This window comes from Oryctolagus cuniculus, chromosome 1, assembly GCF_964237555.1.
Source record: "Oryctolagus cuniculus chromosome 1, mOryCun1.1, whole genome shotgun sequence".
Taxonomy (NCBI): domain Eukaryota; kingdom Metazoa; phylum Chordata; class Mammalia; order Lagomorpha; family Leporidae; genus Oryctolagus; species Oryctolagus cuniculus.
Genome location: NC_091432.1, coordinates 137,461,720 through 137,475,751, shown reverse-complemented (window position 1 = coordinate 137,475,751; position 14,032 = coordinate 137,461,720). Strand labels below are relative to the sequence as shown.

The window sequence follows — 14,032 nt, the reverse complement described above, 5'->3', positions numbered from 1 at the left end:
TTAGGTGGAGAGGACCAAGAGCTACAGTCAGACCTGTTCACAATAAGAAACCAAGACCCATCGCCTGAAGAGTGAATGAAGACTACAATGTCAACATGCACAGGAAAAGGGTGCAGGGGTGGGAACCTTTTTTCTGTCAAGGCCCATTTGGATATTTATAATATCATTTGCAGGCCATACAAAATTAGCAACTTTAAAATTTAGCCTACTATAAACGTACTGGAGTTCAAGTCCCACCTGCAGTTGACTTGGCAGCGCCAGACCAAATGATTTCCTGGGCCTCATGTAACCCACTGGCCAGACGTTTCCTAACAGTGGTCAAGCACTGTCAAGTCTGTAAGTCTGTAACCTGTAACCACCGAACCAATCGAAGAACCAAGAGAAACTGGATTTCTCAACATCTTCATAATCACTAGACTCCACCTGGACAACATGGCCAACACATTTTTCTTCAAAGACATAACCAATTACTTATCTCCTCTTGATCTTTACGCAGAAGACTCAGTAATTCATCCTGCGAGCACGACTAGGCTTTCTTCACACAGCAAAGGCTAAGACTAGCTTAAAGACCTCACTGGGGAAAGCAATCAATCCTATGTATCATTTTTTAATTTACAAAAGCATTCCATTACTACCCAAATTATAAGCCAATACAGCATCTTCACCATTGTGGTTTGACACCACTGTGTCAAACACCTATGTAGATGCCATTATGGCAGTACTTTTGCAGTTGGAGTTAACAAACATTCAAACCCATGTACTCTGAGTAGCCAGTTCCCTACAATCAACCAAGCTCGAAACACAAACACAGGCATGCTTGCCTGTTCTACTGGCTATTTCTCTGGAGACTTCTGACAACCAGCTAAGACTCTTTGCTAAATTCAGATAATAAAATTTTCTGGCACTTTCAACAAAACCACTATAGAGTTAGACAATGACAGATTTCCAGATCTGGGCGCTGTCCCTTCTCTAACTTAGTAGTAGCATTCTTCTGTAAATGGAGACTATCTGCGGTGGGTCCTGGTAATGCTTGAAAATGCCTTTAGTCAACATTTCAAATACGCTGCTTTCATGCAGTCACCTCCAATGCAAGCACTCCAAGGGGCTGGGACTGTCCAGCTCCAGTGCCACTTAAGCTGCTCCTGCTGTCTTTTAACCCTAAAGATGCACAATCCTTCCTTCTGGGTGGATTGTTTCCTCAGCTTTTAGCAAGAGAATTTGAATACTCATCTCTTGCTATGATATGTTCCTGGTCTTATTCTCAACATCTTGCTTTCTGTTTTCTATTTGCCAGTTATTTTCATTTCTTCACCTCCCTTTCTTCCTTTATCTGTAGAGTTGGAATGACAGAGGCTTCTTTGCACTAAATGACGATTCTAAAGAAGCCATGTAGCATTTCTAGTCTTGAAAAGTACCATTAACTTTCTAAATATCATGCCCTAGTTTAGATTTTTCTACTAAATCTATAATTAATCAAAACCTATACTTTTTCTTCCCCATCTGAAACAACACTAAAGGCAACCAAAAATCCTCAGCAAAAAAGGGAAAACTCACTGGGGCCAGCGCTGTGGCACAGTGAGTTAAAGCCCCAACCTGCAGCACCAGCATCCCAAATTGGTGCTGGTTTCAGTCCCAGCTGCTCCACTTCCAATCCAGCTCCCTGCTAATTCACCTGGGAAAGCAAGAGACCAAGAAGAAGCTCCTGGCTACTGGCTTCGGATCAGCTCACCTCCAGCTATTGGGGTCATCAGGGGAGTGAACCACTGGGAGGAAGCTCGCTCTCGCTCTCTCTCTCTCTACCTCTTTCTAATAAATAAAATAATTCTTTAAAAGAGAAAACTAAAAAACTTCATCTAGGGAGGCCAGTTTGTGTCCCAGTTGCTCCTCCTTCGATTCAACTCTCTGCTTAAGGCCTGGGAAAGCAGAGGAAGATGGCCCCAAGAGCACCGATGTGCACGAGTGTGCACCGATGTGTGTGAGATCTGGAAGCACCTCTTGGCTTTGGACTGTCTCAGCTCCAGCCACTGCAGCCATCTGGGGAGTGAACCAGCAGACAGCTCTCCCCCTCTCCCTCTCTCTGTAACTCCACCTCTCAAATAAATAAATCTTAAAAAAAAAAAAAAAAAGTTTCTCTGGCTACTTCCACTGAAATGAAAGCTTTTGTTCCAAACTGCTGTTTTTTCATTATACTATCTTAAAAATACTTTTTTAAGTTATGAAAAAGGGATTGGCGCTGTGGTGCAGTGGGTAAAGCCGCTGCCTGCAACACCGGCATCCCATATGAGTGCCATCAAATCATGGCTGCTCCACTTCCAATCCAGCTCTCTGCTGCAGCCTGGGAAAGCAGCAGAAGATGGCCCAAGTCCTTGGGCCCCTGCACCCACACAGGTGAATAAGCTCCTGGTTCCTGGCTTTGGATTGGTGCAGCAATCGGCCGTTGTGGCCAATTGGGGAGTGAACCATTGGATGGAAGACCCCTCTCTACACCGCTCTCTTTCACTCTCCCTGTCTCTCCGCTCTCTCTGTGTAACTCTGATTTTCAAAGAAATAAATCTTTAAAAAAAAAAGGGCTATCTGGTGAAAACCTGACAGCTTCACTGCTCCACTACAATCCACCCTGGGAGAGTAAAACGCCTATGAGCTCTGCACATCTGGAAGATGCTAATGACCATCGTATGTCAGTGTTTCTCTCAGTCTCTTTTCCTTCTAGCAATACTCAGATGTGCACTGAGAAAGCAAAGCTATGAAAATGGGATAACTCCTCCCTTCATATCAACTACCCCCTTCTGCTGCATAGTAATGAACAAGTTTTAGAAACAAATACACCTGTTAATGCACTAAATGAAATTCCTGAAATGAGAAACATACCGGACAAGATTATTTCAGCGGTTATATATGTGAACCTTATAGCTTTTTAATAAGTGTGTGTTTGTTTTGGGGAATCCAACCCATGAGATGACAAACAGTAGTACTTAAAACTGAGGCACAGAGAATATCCCTTGCACTAAATCTACGAATAATATATCCAAAGGCTCAAAACTATCAACGCCTGAAACTCTCAATAAATGAACTTTAATCGTAAGTGATTACTGAAAATATGTAAAAATCTCTAAAACAGATTGCATGTTAATATGCTTAAAGCCTCTGTTTAACTTAAGCGGTCAATCTACGTGAAATGAACTGTTTGGTTCTGCAAATTTGAGGTTTAAACTTTTACCCCCAATCCACTGTATTTTTATTATTACTTTATAGTTAAGGCAGACATTTTCATTTTATTGTTATCTTTCAATTGTAGCAAGCGATGGCTTGCCACTTAAGACACTGACATGATAATGATGGGACATCTATCGCATACATTATCAAATTCCTGGATATGGCAAAACCATGAAGGTTAAGGAGCAAATCAGTGATATTTGAGAAACACTTGAAACCTCGGGGAAGCAGGCATACTTACTTAACCTTTGCATTTTTACTTGCTGTTTCACCAGCGGATTACCACGAATATCTACAGTGAATATCCTGTATCCATTCCAACAAGAACTCTCTGGCTCAACCACAATCACAACAGCCCTATCTGTCCAGACCTTCCTCGGCAGCCACGACTCCTGTCTTCAGCCACCAGCGCCGAGACGAAGGGGCAGAAGTGTCCACATGAATCATCTGAAACCAACACCTGTCGGGTCTGAGTGCTTTCTCCACGACTAAGGAGACTCACACCACCCACACGGTCAGCGCCATGGCACCGTCACCAGGGCACGACGCGGACCCAGGGAGGCTGGGGCTGTGCTAGCAGATGTACGTGGGACTGTTACAATGAAGAGAACATCTCAGTTCTCTGTTCTGGATCCAACTATGTCAGCCAAAAGCAATTCCTTTGGGGAAGAAAGCAGTTTCTGTCCTCTGGTGCCTAGAGAACACAGGGTGGAGCCATCTTTTTACATGCATGGCTACTGCATTCTCCTCTGACATGCAGACGCTTTCCCTACATTACAGGGTTTTCACTCAGGTAAAAATATGACAAAGCAGCAAGGGTGGCAGATGCTGGGAGCCCCGCCCCACATAAGAAATGGTCTCAGCGCCAGAGGAGCTCCTTATCCAACAGCAGACCCAACCCAGGAGAGGCAGGAGACGTGCCCTCGGGCCTGCCACTCTCCCACAGCTGGCCAGCTCCCAGCACACAGGAAGGGGGTCATGACCCAGAGGCTTCTCAGGGTGAAAGGCAGAGCCGGCTCCCTGCAGCCAGGGGGCGTGACTGCACACAGTGACTCGCCAGGCGCGGGGCTGCTGAGCCGAGAACCCCTCCCTCAGCCTCCTCAGTGACCCCACACGCCAGCTGCCCCAGGGCCCAACATGCGATCCAAAAGCAGGTTTCAGAACGGCTTACTTGTGGGACGTCCGCTTCTTCATCATGTTGGCAGACACTCCAGCATGGCCTGGAAGAGAGGCGAGTTACAGTCAAGGAAAACTGCATCCAACAGCTCAGAATTCACATGAAGAAGCTAACTGCGAACAGCCCACGCCTAAGAACCGTTGCTAACTCTCTGAAAGGAGACCCAAGGAGGTCCCGGGAGGACAAGGGGCACGCGTCCCAGTTCAGCCCCAGATGGGCCACGAAAACCCAGAACCAGAATCACACTCACAAAAACCATGAAGAAATGAGTGGCCACCCTAGCCACAGAGTACTAAGTGGCACACGACCTGTGCTGCTCTCATGGAACTCGAAAATGGGACAAAATTCAAGAACCCTGGATTCAGAGACCGGAGAGGCACAAAGCACGGGTCTCTGAGACCTAGGGACGGACCAGGGACAGGAAGGCCCCGCGGTCACCCCAACAGCAGGCTTTGGACGACGATACATGGAGCAGGAGCCAAGAACACCCCTGTGTTCACCAAGTCGGGGAGGGGAGTGAGGCTGACTGTGCAACACAGCGCAGCAGGAGGGGGCCCCTGGGGGTGGCAGACATGATGCCCAAAGTCTCAGGGCAGGTGGGCTTAAGGCTCTGGCCAAGCACAAGTCTGCATAGAAAGAATTCTGAGAAAGCACAGACTGAAAAGAGTTGTTCCAGCTCCATCTGCCCACCTCTTCACCACCTGGGTCGAACAACGAACCCTCCAAGAGCAGGGAGCCCTCCTAGGAAGTCTGAGGGAGCCTTGGATCCACCCTCAACACCTCCTGCCCAAAAAACCTTGGCATTCTTTACAGGACAGCAGCAAACGTCTCAATACTCAACAATACAACGTTTGAAATGTCCAACACCCCAGCCAAAATTAGATGTGCAGAAAAGTGGCTTACGATCCTCTGCTGATGGACCCTGGGAGGCAGCAGGTGATGGCTCAAGTGCTTGGGCCCCTGCCACCCACACAGAAAACCTAGATGGAGTCCTGGGCTCCTGGCTTCAGCCTACCACCCCCTGTCAGTGGGGAGACTCAGGGGAGTGAATCTGAGGATGGAAGACAGCTCTCTTGTTCACTCACTCTTCCTCTACCTTTCAAGTAAATGAAAATAAACGAAGATTTTTTTAAAAAAAAATGGCCTAGCAATTAAGACCCACATCAGGGGGCCAGCGCTGTCTATAGCAGGTAAAGCTGCTGCCTGAGGCACCAGGATCCCATATGGGCTCCAATTCGAGTCCTGGCTGCTCTGCTTCCAATCCAGCTCCCTGCTAATGCGCCTAGGAAAGCAGTGGAAGATGGGCCCCTGCACTCACATGGGAGACTAGCATGAAACTCCTGGCTTTGGCTTGGCCTAGCCCTGGCTCTTGTGGCCACTGTGGGGAGTGAACCAGCAGACTGAAGATCTGTCCTGTCACTCTGTCCCTCTAACTTTGCCTTTCAAATAAATAAAATTTAAAGGGGGGGGGGGGGGCCTTGGCAGTTAAGACCCACATCAGGGGTCCAGCATTGTGGTGGTACGATATGGTTAAGCCACAATGCAGGCATCCTGTATGAGTGCTGGTTCCAGCCCCAGGTGCTCCACGTCTGATGCAGCTTCCTGATAATTCACCTGGAAAAGTAGTGGAGGACGGCAAAAGTACTTGGGCCCCTGCCACACATGAGAGAGACCCACGTAGAATTCCTGGACTTTGGATTCTGCCGGGCCAGCTTCAGCCTCCGCAGCCATCTGGAGAGCGAACCAGCAGGTGGAAGATCTCTGTCTCTCCCTTTCTCTCTGTAACTTTGCTTTTCAAAATAAATAAATCTTAAAAAAAAAAAAAAAAACCACCACATCTGCATGCCTAGGTTTGATTCCCAGCCCCAGATCTGTAGCCCAGCATCTCGATAAAGCAGACCCTAGGTGTGTACAGTGATGCAAGTAACTGGATTCCTGTCGCCCATACAGGACACACTCTGGACTGCATTCTTGGCTTTGGCCTGGCCCGGTCCAGCACAGCTCCTACAGTTGTGGTCATTCAGCGGGTGAACAAGCAGATGACAGTCCTCTGTATTAATGTGACTTTCTGTCTTTCTGCTACTTCAATAATCTACAAAGGTCAAAATCAAAGGACACCACACCAAGGCTCTTCCTAGTCAAATTTCTGAGAGCCACTGATACAGAGAATACTTAAAAGCAACCAGGAGTGAGTTGAGTACCACAGTGGTAAAGAGGCTACTTGGGATGGCACCAGCATCCTTTATCAGAATGAGTCTCAGATCTGTTCCCAACTCCAGCTTCCTGCTAATGCACACCTTGGGAGGCATCACGTGCTGGCTAAAGTACTTCGGTCCCTGCTCCTGAGTAGGAGGGACTGTGTTCTGACCTTCTGGCTCCAGCCCGGTCGAGCCTGGTCCAGCCCCACAGTGGCAGGTATGTGACGAACAAACCAGTGTACAGGAGATCTCTCTCTACCTGCTCCTCTGCTTGAATAGGAGGCACATTCAATACCGGGAAACGATTATAACACCAGCTTCATTTGTTGTCAGATACCACATAAGCCACGTGACAAAGGAATACACCTCAACATACTACAAAATAGGCAAACCAGGAAGAGCAGGCAAAGTCGCCACACAGGACACCTGCATCCTGTACTAGAACACCCAGAAGGAAGCAGACAATAGCTCAAGTATTGAGCCCCTGCCACCAGCCTGGAGACCTGGATGGAATTCCTGGGTCCTGGCTTAGCCTTGGCTGCTGTGGGCACGTGGGGAGTGGACCAACAGATAGAAGTGTGCTCTCTCTATTTCTGTGTGTGTGTGCGCGTGTGCACCCGTGTTGCTCTGCCTTTCAATTAAATATATATATATAAACAAATATATAAAAACTGGGCACACCAACTTACTGCTAGAACACTATATCCAAACAAGTATGACTTCCAGCCCCAACACACTCAGAACACAAAATTGTCTAGACCAATTAAAAGACTATAAATAAAGAAAAGGGCTGATTATTAGCATCAGACAAACTAACTTTGGGACAGCCAATATTGCCACAGATGAAAAAAGATATTTCAGATGGGGCAGGAGTTTGGCCTTAGGAGTTAAGAATGCTTCCATCCTGTGGCCAGTGCTGTGGCACAGCAGGTTAAGCCACTGACTATAGCGTCAGCATCCCATGAGTGTCAGTTTGTGGCTCAACTATTCCTGTTCCTATCCAGCTCCCTGCTAATGGCATGAGAAAGCAGTGAAGGATGGCCCACTCTCTTGGGACCCTGTATCTATGTGGGAGACCTGGATGAAGAGTCTGGCTCTTGGCTTTGGTCTGGCCCACCCTCGGCTGTAGCAACAATTTGGGGAGTGAACCACCAAATGAAAGATCTCTCTCTAATCTCTTCCTTTTTCTCAGTAACTCTGTCAAATAAATAAAACAAAGCATTAAAAAAAAAAAAAAGGAGGGGGAATGCTTTCAACTTAAATAAAAATGCCTGGATTTGCTTCGCAGCTACAGTCTCAACTCCAGCTTCCCACCAATGTCACTATGAAAAGCAAGAGTAATGGCTCAAGTTTTTGGGTTCCTGCCATCTGCAAGGGATACCTGGATTGAACTCCCAGCCCCTGGCACTGGCCTGGGCACTGAACGCATTCAGGGAGTAAAGCAGTGATAGGAGCTCTGTCTGGTTGTCTTGCTGCCCAAAAAATTGATTTTTAAAAAGGACAATTAAATTCATAAAACGGTCAATTAATCAAGAAGCCATAATTATAAATGCACCTTAACCTAATTACATAATATTAAAAAACATGGCCGGTGCCGCGGGTCACTAGGCTAATCCTCCGCCTTGCGGCGCTGGCACACAGGGTTCTAGTCCTGGTTGGGGCACCGGATTCTGTCCCGGTTGCCCCTCTTCCAGGCCAGCTCTCTGCTGTGGCCAGGGAGTGCAGTGGAGGATGGCCCAAGTGCTTGGGCCCTGCACCCCATGGGAGACCAGGAGAAGTACCTGGCTCCTGCCATAGGATCAGCGCGGTGCACCGGCTGCAGCACGCCGGCTGCGGCGGCCATTGGAGGGTGAACCAATGGCAAAGGAAGACCTTTCTCTCTGTCTCTCTCTTTCTCTCTCACTGTCCACTCTACCTGTAAAAAAAAAAAAAAAGAAAGAAAGAAAGAAAGAAAGAAAGAAAGAAAGAAAGAAAGAAAGAAAGAAAGAAAGAAAGAAAGAAAGAAAGAAAGAAAGAAAGACCGACCGACCATGAGGGGCTGGCACTGTGGCATAGCAGCAGGTAAAGCTGTCACTTGCAGTGCTGGCAACCCGTATGGAAACCGGATCTAATCCTGGCTGCTCCACTTCCAATCCAGCTCCCTGCGATGGCCTGGAAAGCAGTAGAAGATGGCCCAAGTGCTTGGACCCTGGCACCCACATGGCTTCTGGCTTCAGACAGGCACAGCTCCAGTCATTGTGGCCATTTGGGGAGTGAACCAGTGGATGGAACACCCCTTTTTCTCTGCCTCTGCCACTCTGTAACTTTGCCTTTCAAATAAAATAAATAAAGCTTTAAATAAAATAAAATAAAATATATGAAGCAGGCCAGTGCTGTGGTTTAACAGGAACAGCCACTGCCAGTGATGCTGGTGTCCCATATGCGTGTCCATTCGTGTCATGGCTGTTCTACTTCCGATCCAGTTCCTTGTAATGGCCTGGGAAAGCAGAAGATGACTCAAGCATTTGGGCCCCTGCTACCCACATCTGGAGACCCAAACTCCTAGCTCCCAGCTTTGTCCTCGTCCAGCCCTGGTCATCTGGGGAGTTAACCAGTGGATGGAAGATCTCTGTTACCCTCTCTGCAAATAAATAAATAAAAATAAAAACACATGAATCAGAAACTGATGGAACTGCAGACAAGAATATATCAAGGCGGTGCCGAGGCTCACTTGGCTAATCCTCCGCCTGTGGCGCTGGCACCCCGGGGTTCTAGGCCCGGTCAGGGCGCCGGATTCTGTCCCGGTTGCCCCTCTTCCAGTCCAGCTCTCTGCTGTGGCCCAAGAGGGCAGTGGAGGATGGTCCAAGTGCCTGGGCCCCTGCACCTGCATGGGAGACCAGAAGGAAGCACCTGGCTCCTCCTGGCTTCAGATTAGTGCAGCACGTCGGCTGTAGCAGCCATTTGGGGGGTGACCAATGGAAGGAAGACCTTTCTCTCTAACTCCGCCTGTCAAAAAAAAAAAAAAAAAAAAAAAAGAACACATCAAAATGATACTTAATATGTTAACTCTCCTTTCTCAACAATTGATGTAAGCATGTAGAAAATCAAAAAGGGCCATGGGGCCAGCACTGTGGCGTAGCAGGTAGAGCCACCACCTGCAGTGCTGGCATCCCATATGGACACCAGTTCATGTCCTGGCTTCTCCACTTCCAATCCAACTCTCTGCTATAGCCTGGGAAAGCAATGGAAGATGCCCAAGTCCTTGGGCCCCTGCACCTGCATGGGAGACCTATTGGCCCAGATCTAGCTGTTGTAGCCATTTGAGGAGTGAACCAGCGAATGGAAAACTTCCCTCTCTGCCTCTGCCTCACTGCAACTCTTCCTTTCAAATAAATAAATAGATAGATAAATAAACCTTCTTGGAAAAAGAAAGACGGGGGAAGGGGGGCAGAGCCGGCACTGTGGACAATGGGTAAAGCCTGCAGAGTCAGTATCGTGTATGGGTGCCGGTTCAAGCCCCAGCTGCTCCACTTCTGATCCAGCTCCTTACTAATGTGCCTGGGAAAGCAGCAGAAGATGGCCCAAGTCCTTGGGCACATGCAACCACATAGGAGCCCCAGAAGAAGCTCCAGGTTCCTGGCTTTTTTTTTTTTTTTGGTGAGGGAAAGGGTTTATTGGAGAAAATGCAGCAGACCGGAGGGGTGGGGCGGTGAAGGGAAAAAAGGGCTGCGTGTCTGGGAAGGGGGTCTGATATACCTTTTCCAGGGGGCGGGCAGTGAGGTAGGAATTAGCCAATCCCATTAGGTTGGGAGTGGAGCTTAGCCCAGCTCCCTGCTCTCGATCAGCCCAGCTCTGGCCATTGCTGCCATCTGGAAAGTGACCCAATGCATGAAGACCTGTCTGTTTCTGCTTCTGTCTCTCTGTATCTCTGCCTTTCAAATAAATAAATAAATCTTAAAAGTTGCAGCATTATGGTATACCAGGTAAAGCCGCCGCCTGCAGTGCCAGCATCTCATATGGGCATCGGTTCAAGACCCAGCTGGCTCCACTTCCGATCCAGCTCTCTGCTATGGCCTGGGAAAGCTGCAGAAGATGGCCCAAGTCTTTGGACCCCTGTACTGAAGTGGGAGACCCTGAAAAAGCTTCTGGCTCCTGGCTTCAGATCAGCCCAGCTTCAGCCATTGCAGTCATTTGTGGGGTGAACCAGTGGATGGAAGATACCAATCTCTCTCTGCCTCTGCCTCTCTGTAACTCTGCCTTTCTAATAATAAACAATTCTTTAAAATATCAAATCAAAAGACCTGAATGTTATGAACAGCCAACCTAACTAGTTAGCTGATATTAATGGAACTCTGAACATTAAGGCCAAAATACACACTTCTCCAAGCTGACGTAGAAGCACCATCCAGATGTGTTACATGCTGACTCATAACGCAAGTCTCAGTATACTTAAAAGAATCTGAACTATAAGGCCGGCGCCGCGGCTCACTAGGCTAATCCTCCGCCTAGCGGCGCCGGCACACCGGGTTCTAGTCCCAGTCAGGGCGCCGGATTCTGTCCTGGTTGCCCCTCTTCCAGGCCAGCCCTCTGCTGTGGCCAGGGAGTGCAGTGGAGGATGGCCCAGGTGCTTGGGCCCTGCACCCCATGGGAGACCAGGAAAAGCACCTGGCTCCTGGATCCTGCCATCAGATCAGCGCGGTGCGCCGGCCGCAGCGCGCCGACCATTAGAGGGTGAACCAACGGCAAAAGGAAGACCTTTCTCTTGGTCTCTCTCTCTCACTGTCCACTCTGCCTGTCAAAAAAAAAAAAAAAAAAAAAAAAGAATCTGAATTCATATAAAATATATCATCTTATCACAACAGAATTTAAGCTAGAATAATAATAAAATACTATCTGGAAAATTAAACAAGTTTTTTAATTTTTAAAGATTTTTTTATTTGAAAAGCAGTGTAACTAGAAAAAGAGGTCTTTCATCCACTGGTTTACTCCCCAGAAGGCCTCAATAACTCGGCCAGACTGAAGCCAGGAGCCAGGAACTCCATCCAGGTCTCCCACAAGGGTGGCAGGGACTCAAGCAGTTCAGCCATCATCTGCTGCCTTTCCAGGCACGTTAACCAGAGTGCTGAATTAGAAGCAGAATAGCTGGGACTTGAACTGCACTCTGATATGGGATTCCAGCAACGCAAGCAGTGCCTTAAACCACTGCACCACAACGCTATCTCCCAAACAACAGACTTATAAATATCCATGGCTCAAAGACACATCACAATGAAAATTTCAAACATTTTGAAAGGAAAAAAATATAAATACAATCTAGCAAAATTCATGAGATGCGGCAAAAAGCAGTATAGACAATATTCATCAGCAATGTGCACTTACAACGATAAAAGTATGAAGGGAAAAAGATTTCTTGGGGCCTGTGTTATGGCACAGTGGGTTAAGCCACCACCTTCAACACCAGTATCCCATGTGGGTACAGGTTCAAGTCCCGGCTACTCCACTCCTGGTCCAGCTCCCTGCTAATGCTCCTGGGAATGCAGTGGAGGACAGCCCAAGTCTTCAGGCCCCTGCATCCATGTGGGAGACCTAGAAGAAGCTCCTGGCTCTTGGCTTTGGCCTGGATCAGCACCAGGAGCATTGCAGCCATTTAGAGGGCAAACTGGCGAAAGGTCTGTGTGTCTCTCTTCCTCTTTCTCTGTAACTCTTTTAAACAAACAAAATAAAAAAAAAAAAAAATTTGGGGGGGGGGATAAAAAAGACTTATTTAAGGTAAAGTCAGCACGGTGGTTACTGTGTGTGGAGGGGAATGAGGCTGGGGAGGGCAGAGGGAGGCTCCCTATCATCTGCTGTACAGTGAGCTGTGCATTTCTAAGTATGTATTTCAGTATTAATGTCGCATATACAACATTTAAAAGTTAACTAAATAAAGGCACTATATGGCCAGTCTGGAAGCCTGACAACTGTAGTTCAAAGAAAAGACATGGGGGTGGGGGACTCTGAGTGTGGAGAGCAATTCTGCCCTGCTCCCCCAGCAAGTGGGCATGTGCTGGGAAAGGAGGGGACAGAGGCAGGAGGATGTTAACAGTAAAGAAATGGGTCTGTGACAGCAGCAAATCCACCAGAAGCAGCCCTGTACCACCTTAGGCTGGAGAGCAGACCAGAAAGAAGGTGAGAAGGCAAAAGAAAGGAGTCACTGAGGGTCTACTGGAATCGCACCAGGTGTCAAAGCCCCATCTTCCCCAACACACACAATGTCCCACCAGACACATGAGTGCTGGTTTCTGGGCAAGGTGCTTCACAGGCTGGTCAGGCAGACATCATGTTTGCCTTTCAACAAAAAAACTACAAGGCACATTAAAATGCAAAGAGTTGGAAGAGACAGAACAAGCACCAGAACCGTACTCAGAAATAGCAGAATGTTGGAAGGTTCAGGACAGGAATTTGAAATAATTAATATGCTACAAGCTCTAGGGAAAAAAGTAAGTAACACACAAGAACAGATGGGTAAGGAAAGAAATAGAAATTTTAAAAAAAGATTCTAGACACAGATCTTATATATACCTTCAAAAAAATGAAGTCAAAATGGGACATAGATCTAAGTGTAAAAAGTAAAACTATAAAATACCTGGCAGGTAACATAAGGAAAAATCTAGATGACCTAGTACACAGTAATAACTTTTTAAAAAATATTTATTTATTTGAAAGGCAGAGTTACAGAGGCAGAGGCAGAAGGAGCAAGCTCTTCTACCTGCTGGTTCACTCCCCCAAACGTCCGCAACAGCTGGGGGCTGGGCCGATCTGGAGCCAGGAGCCAGCAGCACAAGGACTTAGGCCATCTTCTGCTTTCTCAGAACATAGCAGAGAGCTGAATCAGCAGTGGAACAGCCGGACTCAAACCAGTGCCCATATGGGATGTGGCACCGCGAGCGGTGGCTTTACCCGCCATGCCACAGCGCTGGCCCCTGGGGGCCTTTTCCAGTCATATGATTAGGCTTGTCATGTGATTAGGTCTCAGAACTCCGGAGCCTGTATCCATGGCTATGTGGGACCTTCATTTGTGCTGCTCAGTACCTCCGACCCTAAAATGAGACAAGAGACACCGCCAGAAACCTCAGGAAGCTAAGGAACCCTCCCAACAGTGCTGCCTTAGAGTTCCTATCAGACAAGAAATGCTAGAGAAGGCAAAACTAGGGCAATAATCAAAGATCCGTGCTTGCCAGGGTGCAAGGAAGGGAAGGGTAAATAGGTGGAGTACAGGGATTTTTATGGCCGCGAAATTATTGTGACACCATAATGATAAATCCACGTTACTACACATTTGTCCAAACCCACAGAATGCACAACATTCAGAGGGAGCACCCATTATCTGGGTGATAAGGACAGACGTATTCAGTGTAGTTCAAATCTACCACTGTGTAGGATGCCAACAGTGAGAAAGGCTGTAAATCTGTGAGGAAAAGGGGTA

At 47.6% G+C, this 14,032-nt stretch overlaps 1 protein-coding gene across 6 annotated transcripts in view; it reads right to left on the bottom strand.

Annotated features, from left to right (window-relative positions):
• SPIN1 (spindlin 1) overlaps positions 1-14,032 on the bottom strand; it is a 73,464-nt gene that overhangs the window by 16,221 nt on the left and 43,211 nt on the right. For all 6 annotated transcript variants that reach the window (XM_051847543.2, XM_051847531.2, XM_070049310.1 and 3 more), the window contains one exon: positions 4,385-4,433. In XM_051847543.2, the coding sequence (XP_051703503.1) occupies positions 4,385-4,433 (49 nt within the window). The remainder of the gene's footprint in view (positions 1-4,384; positions 4,434-14,032) is intronic.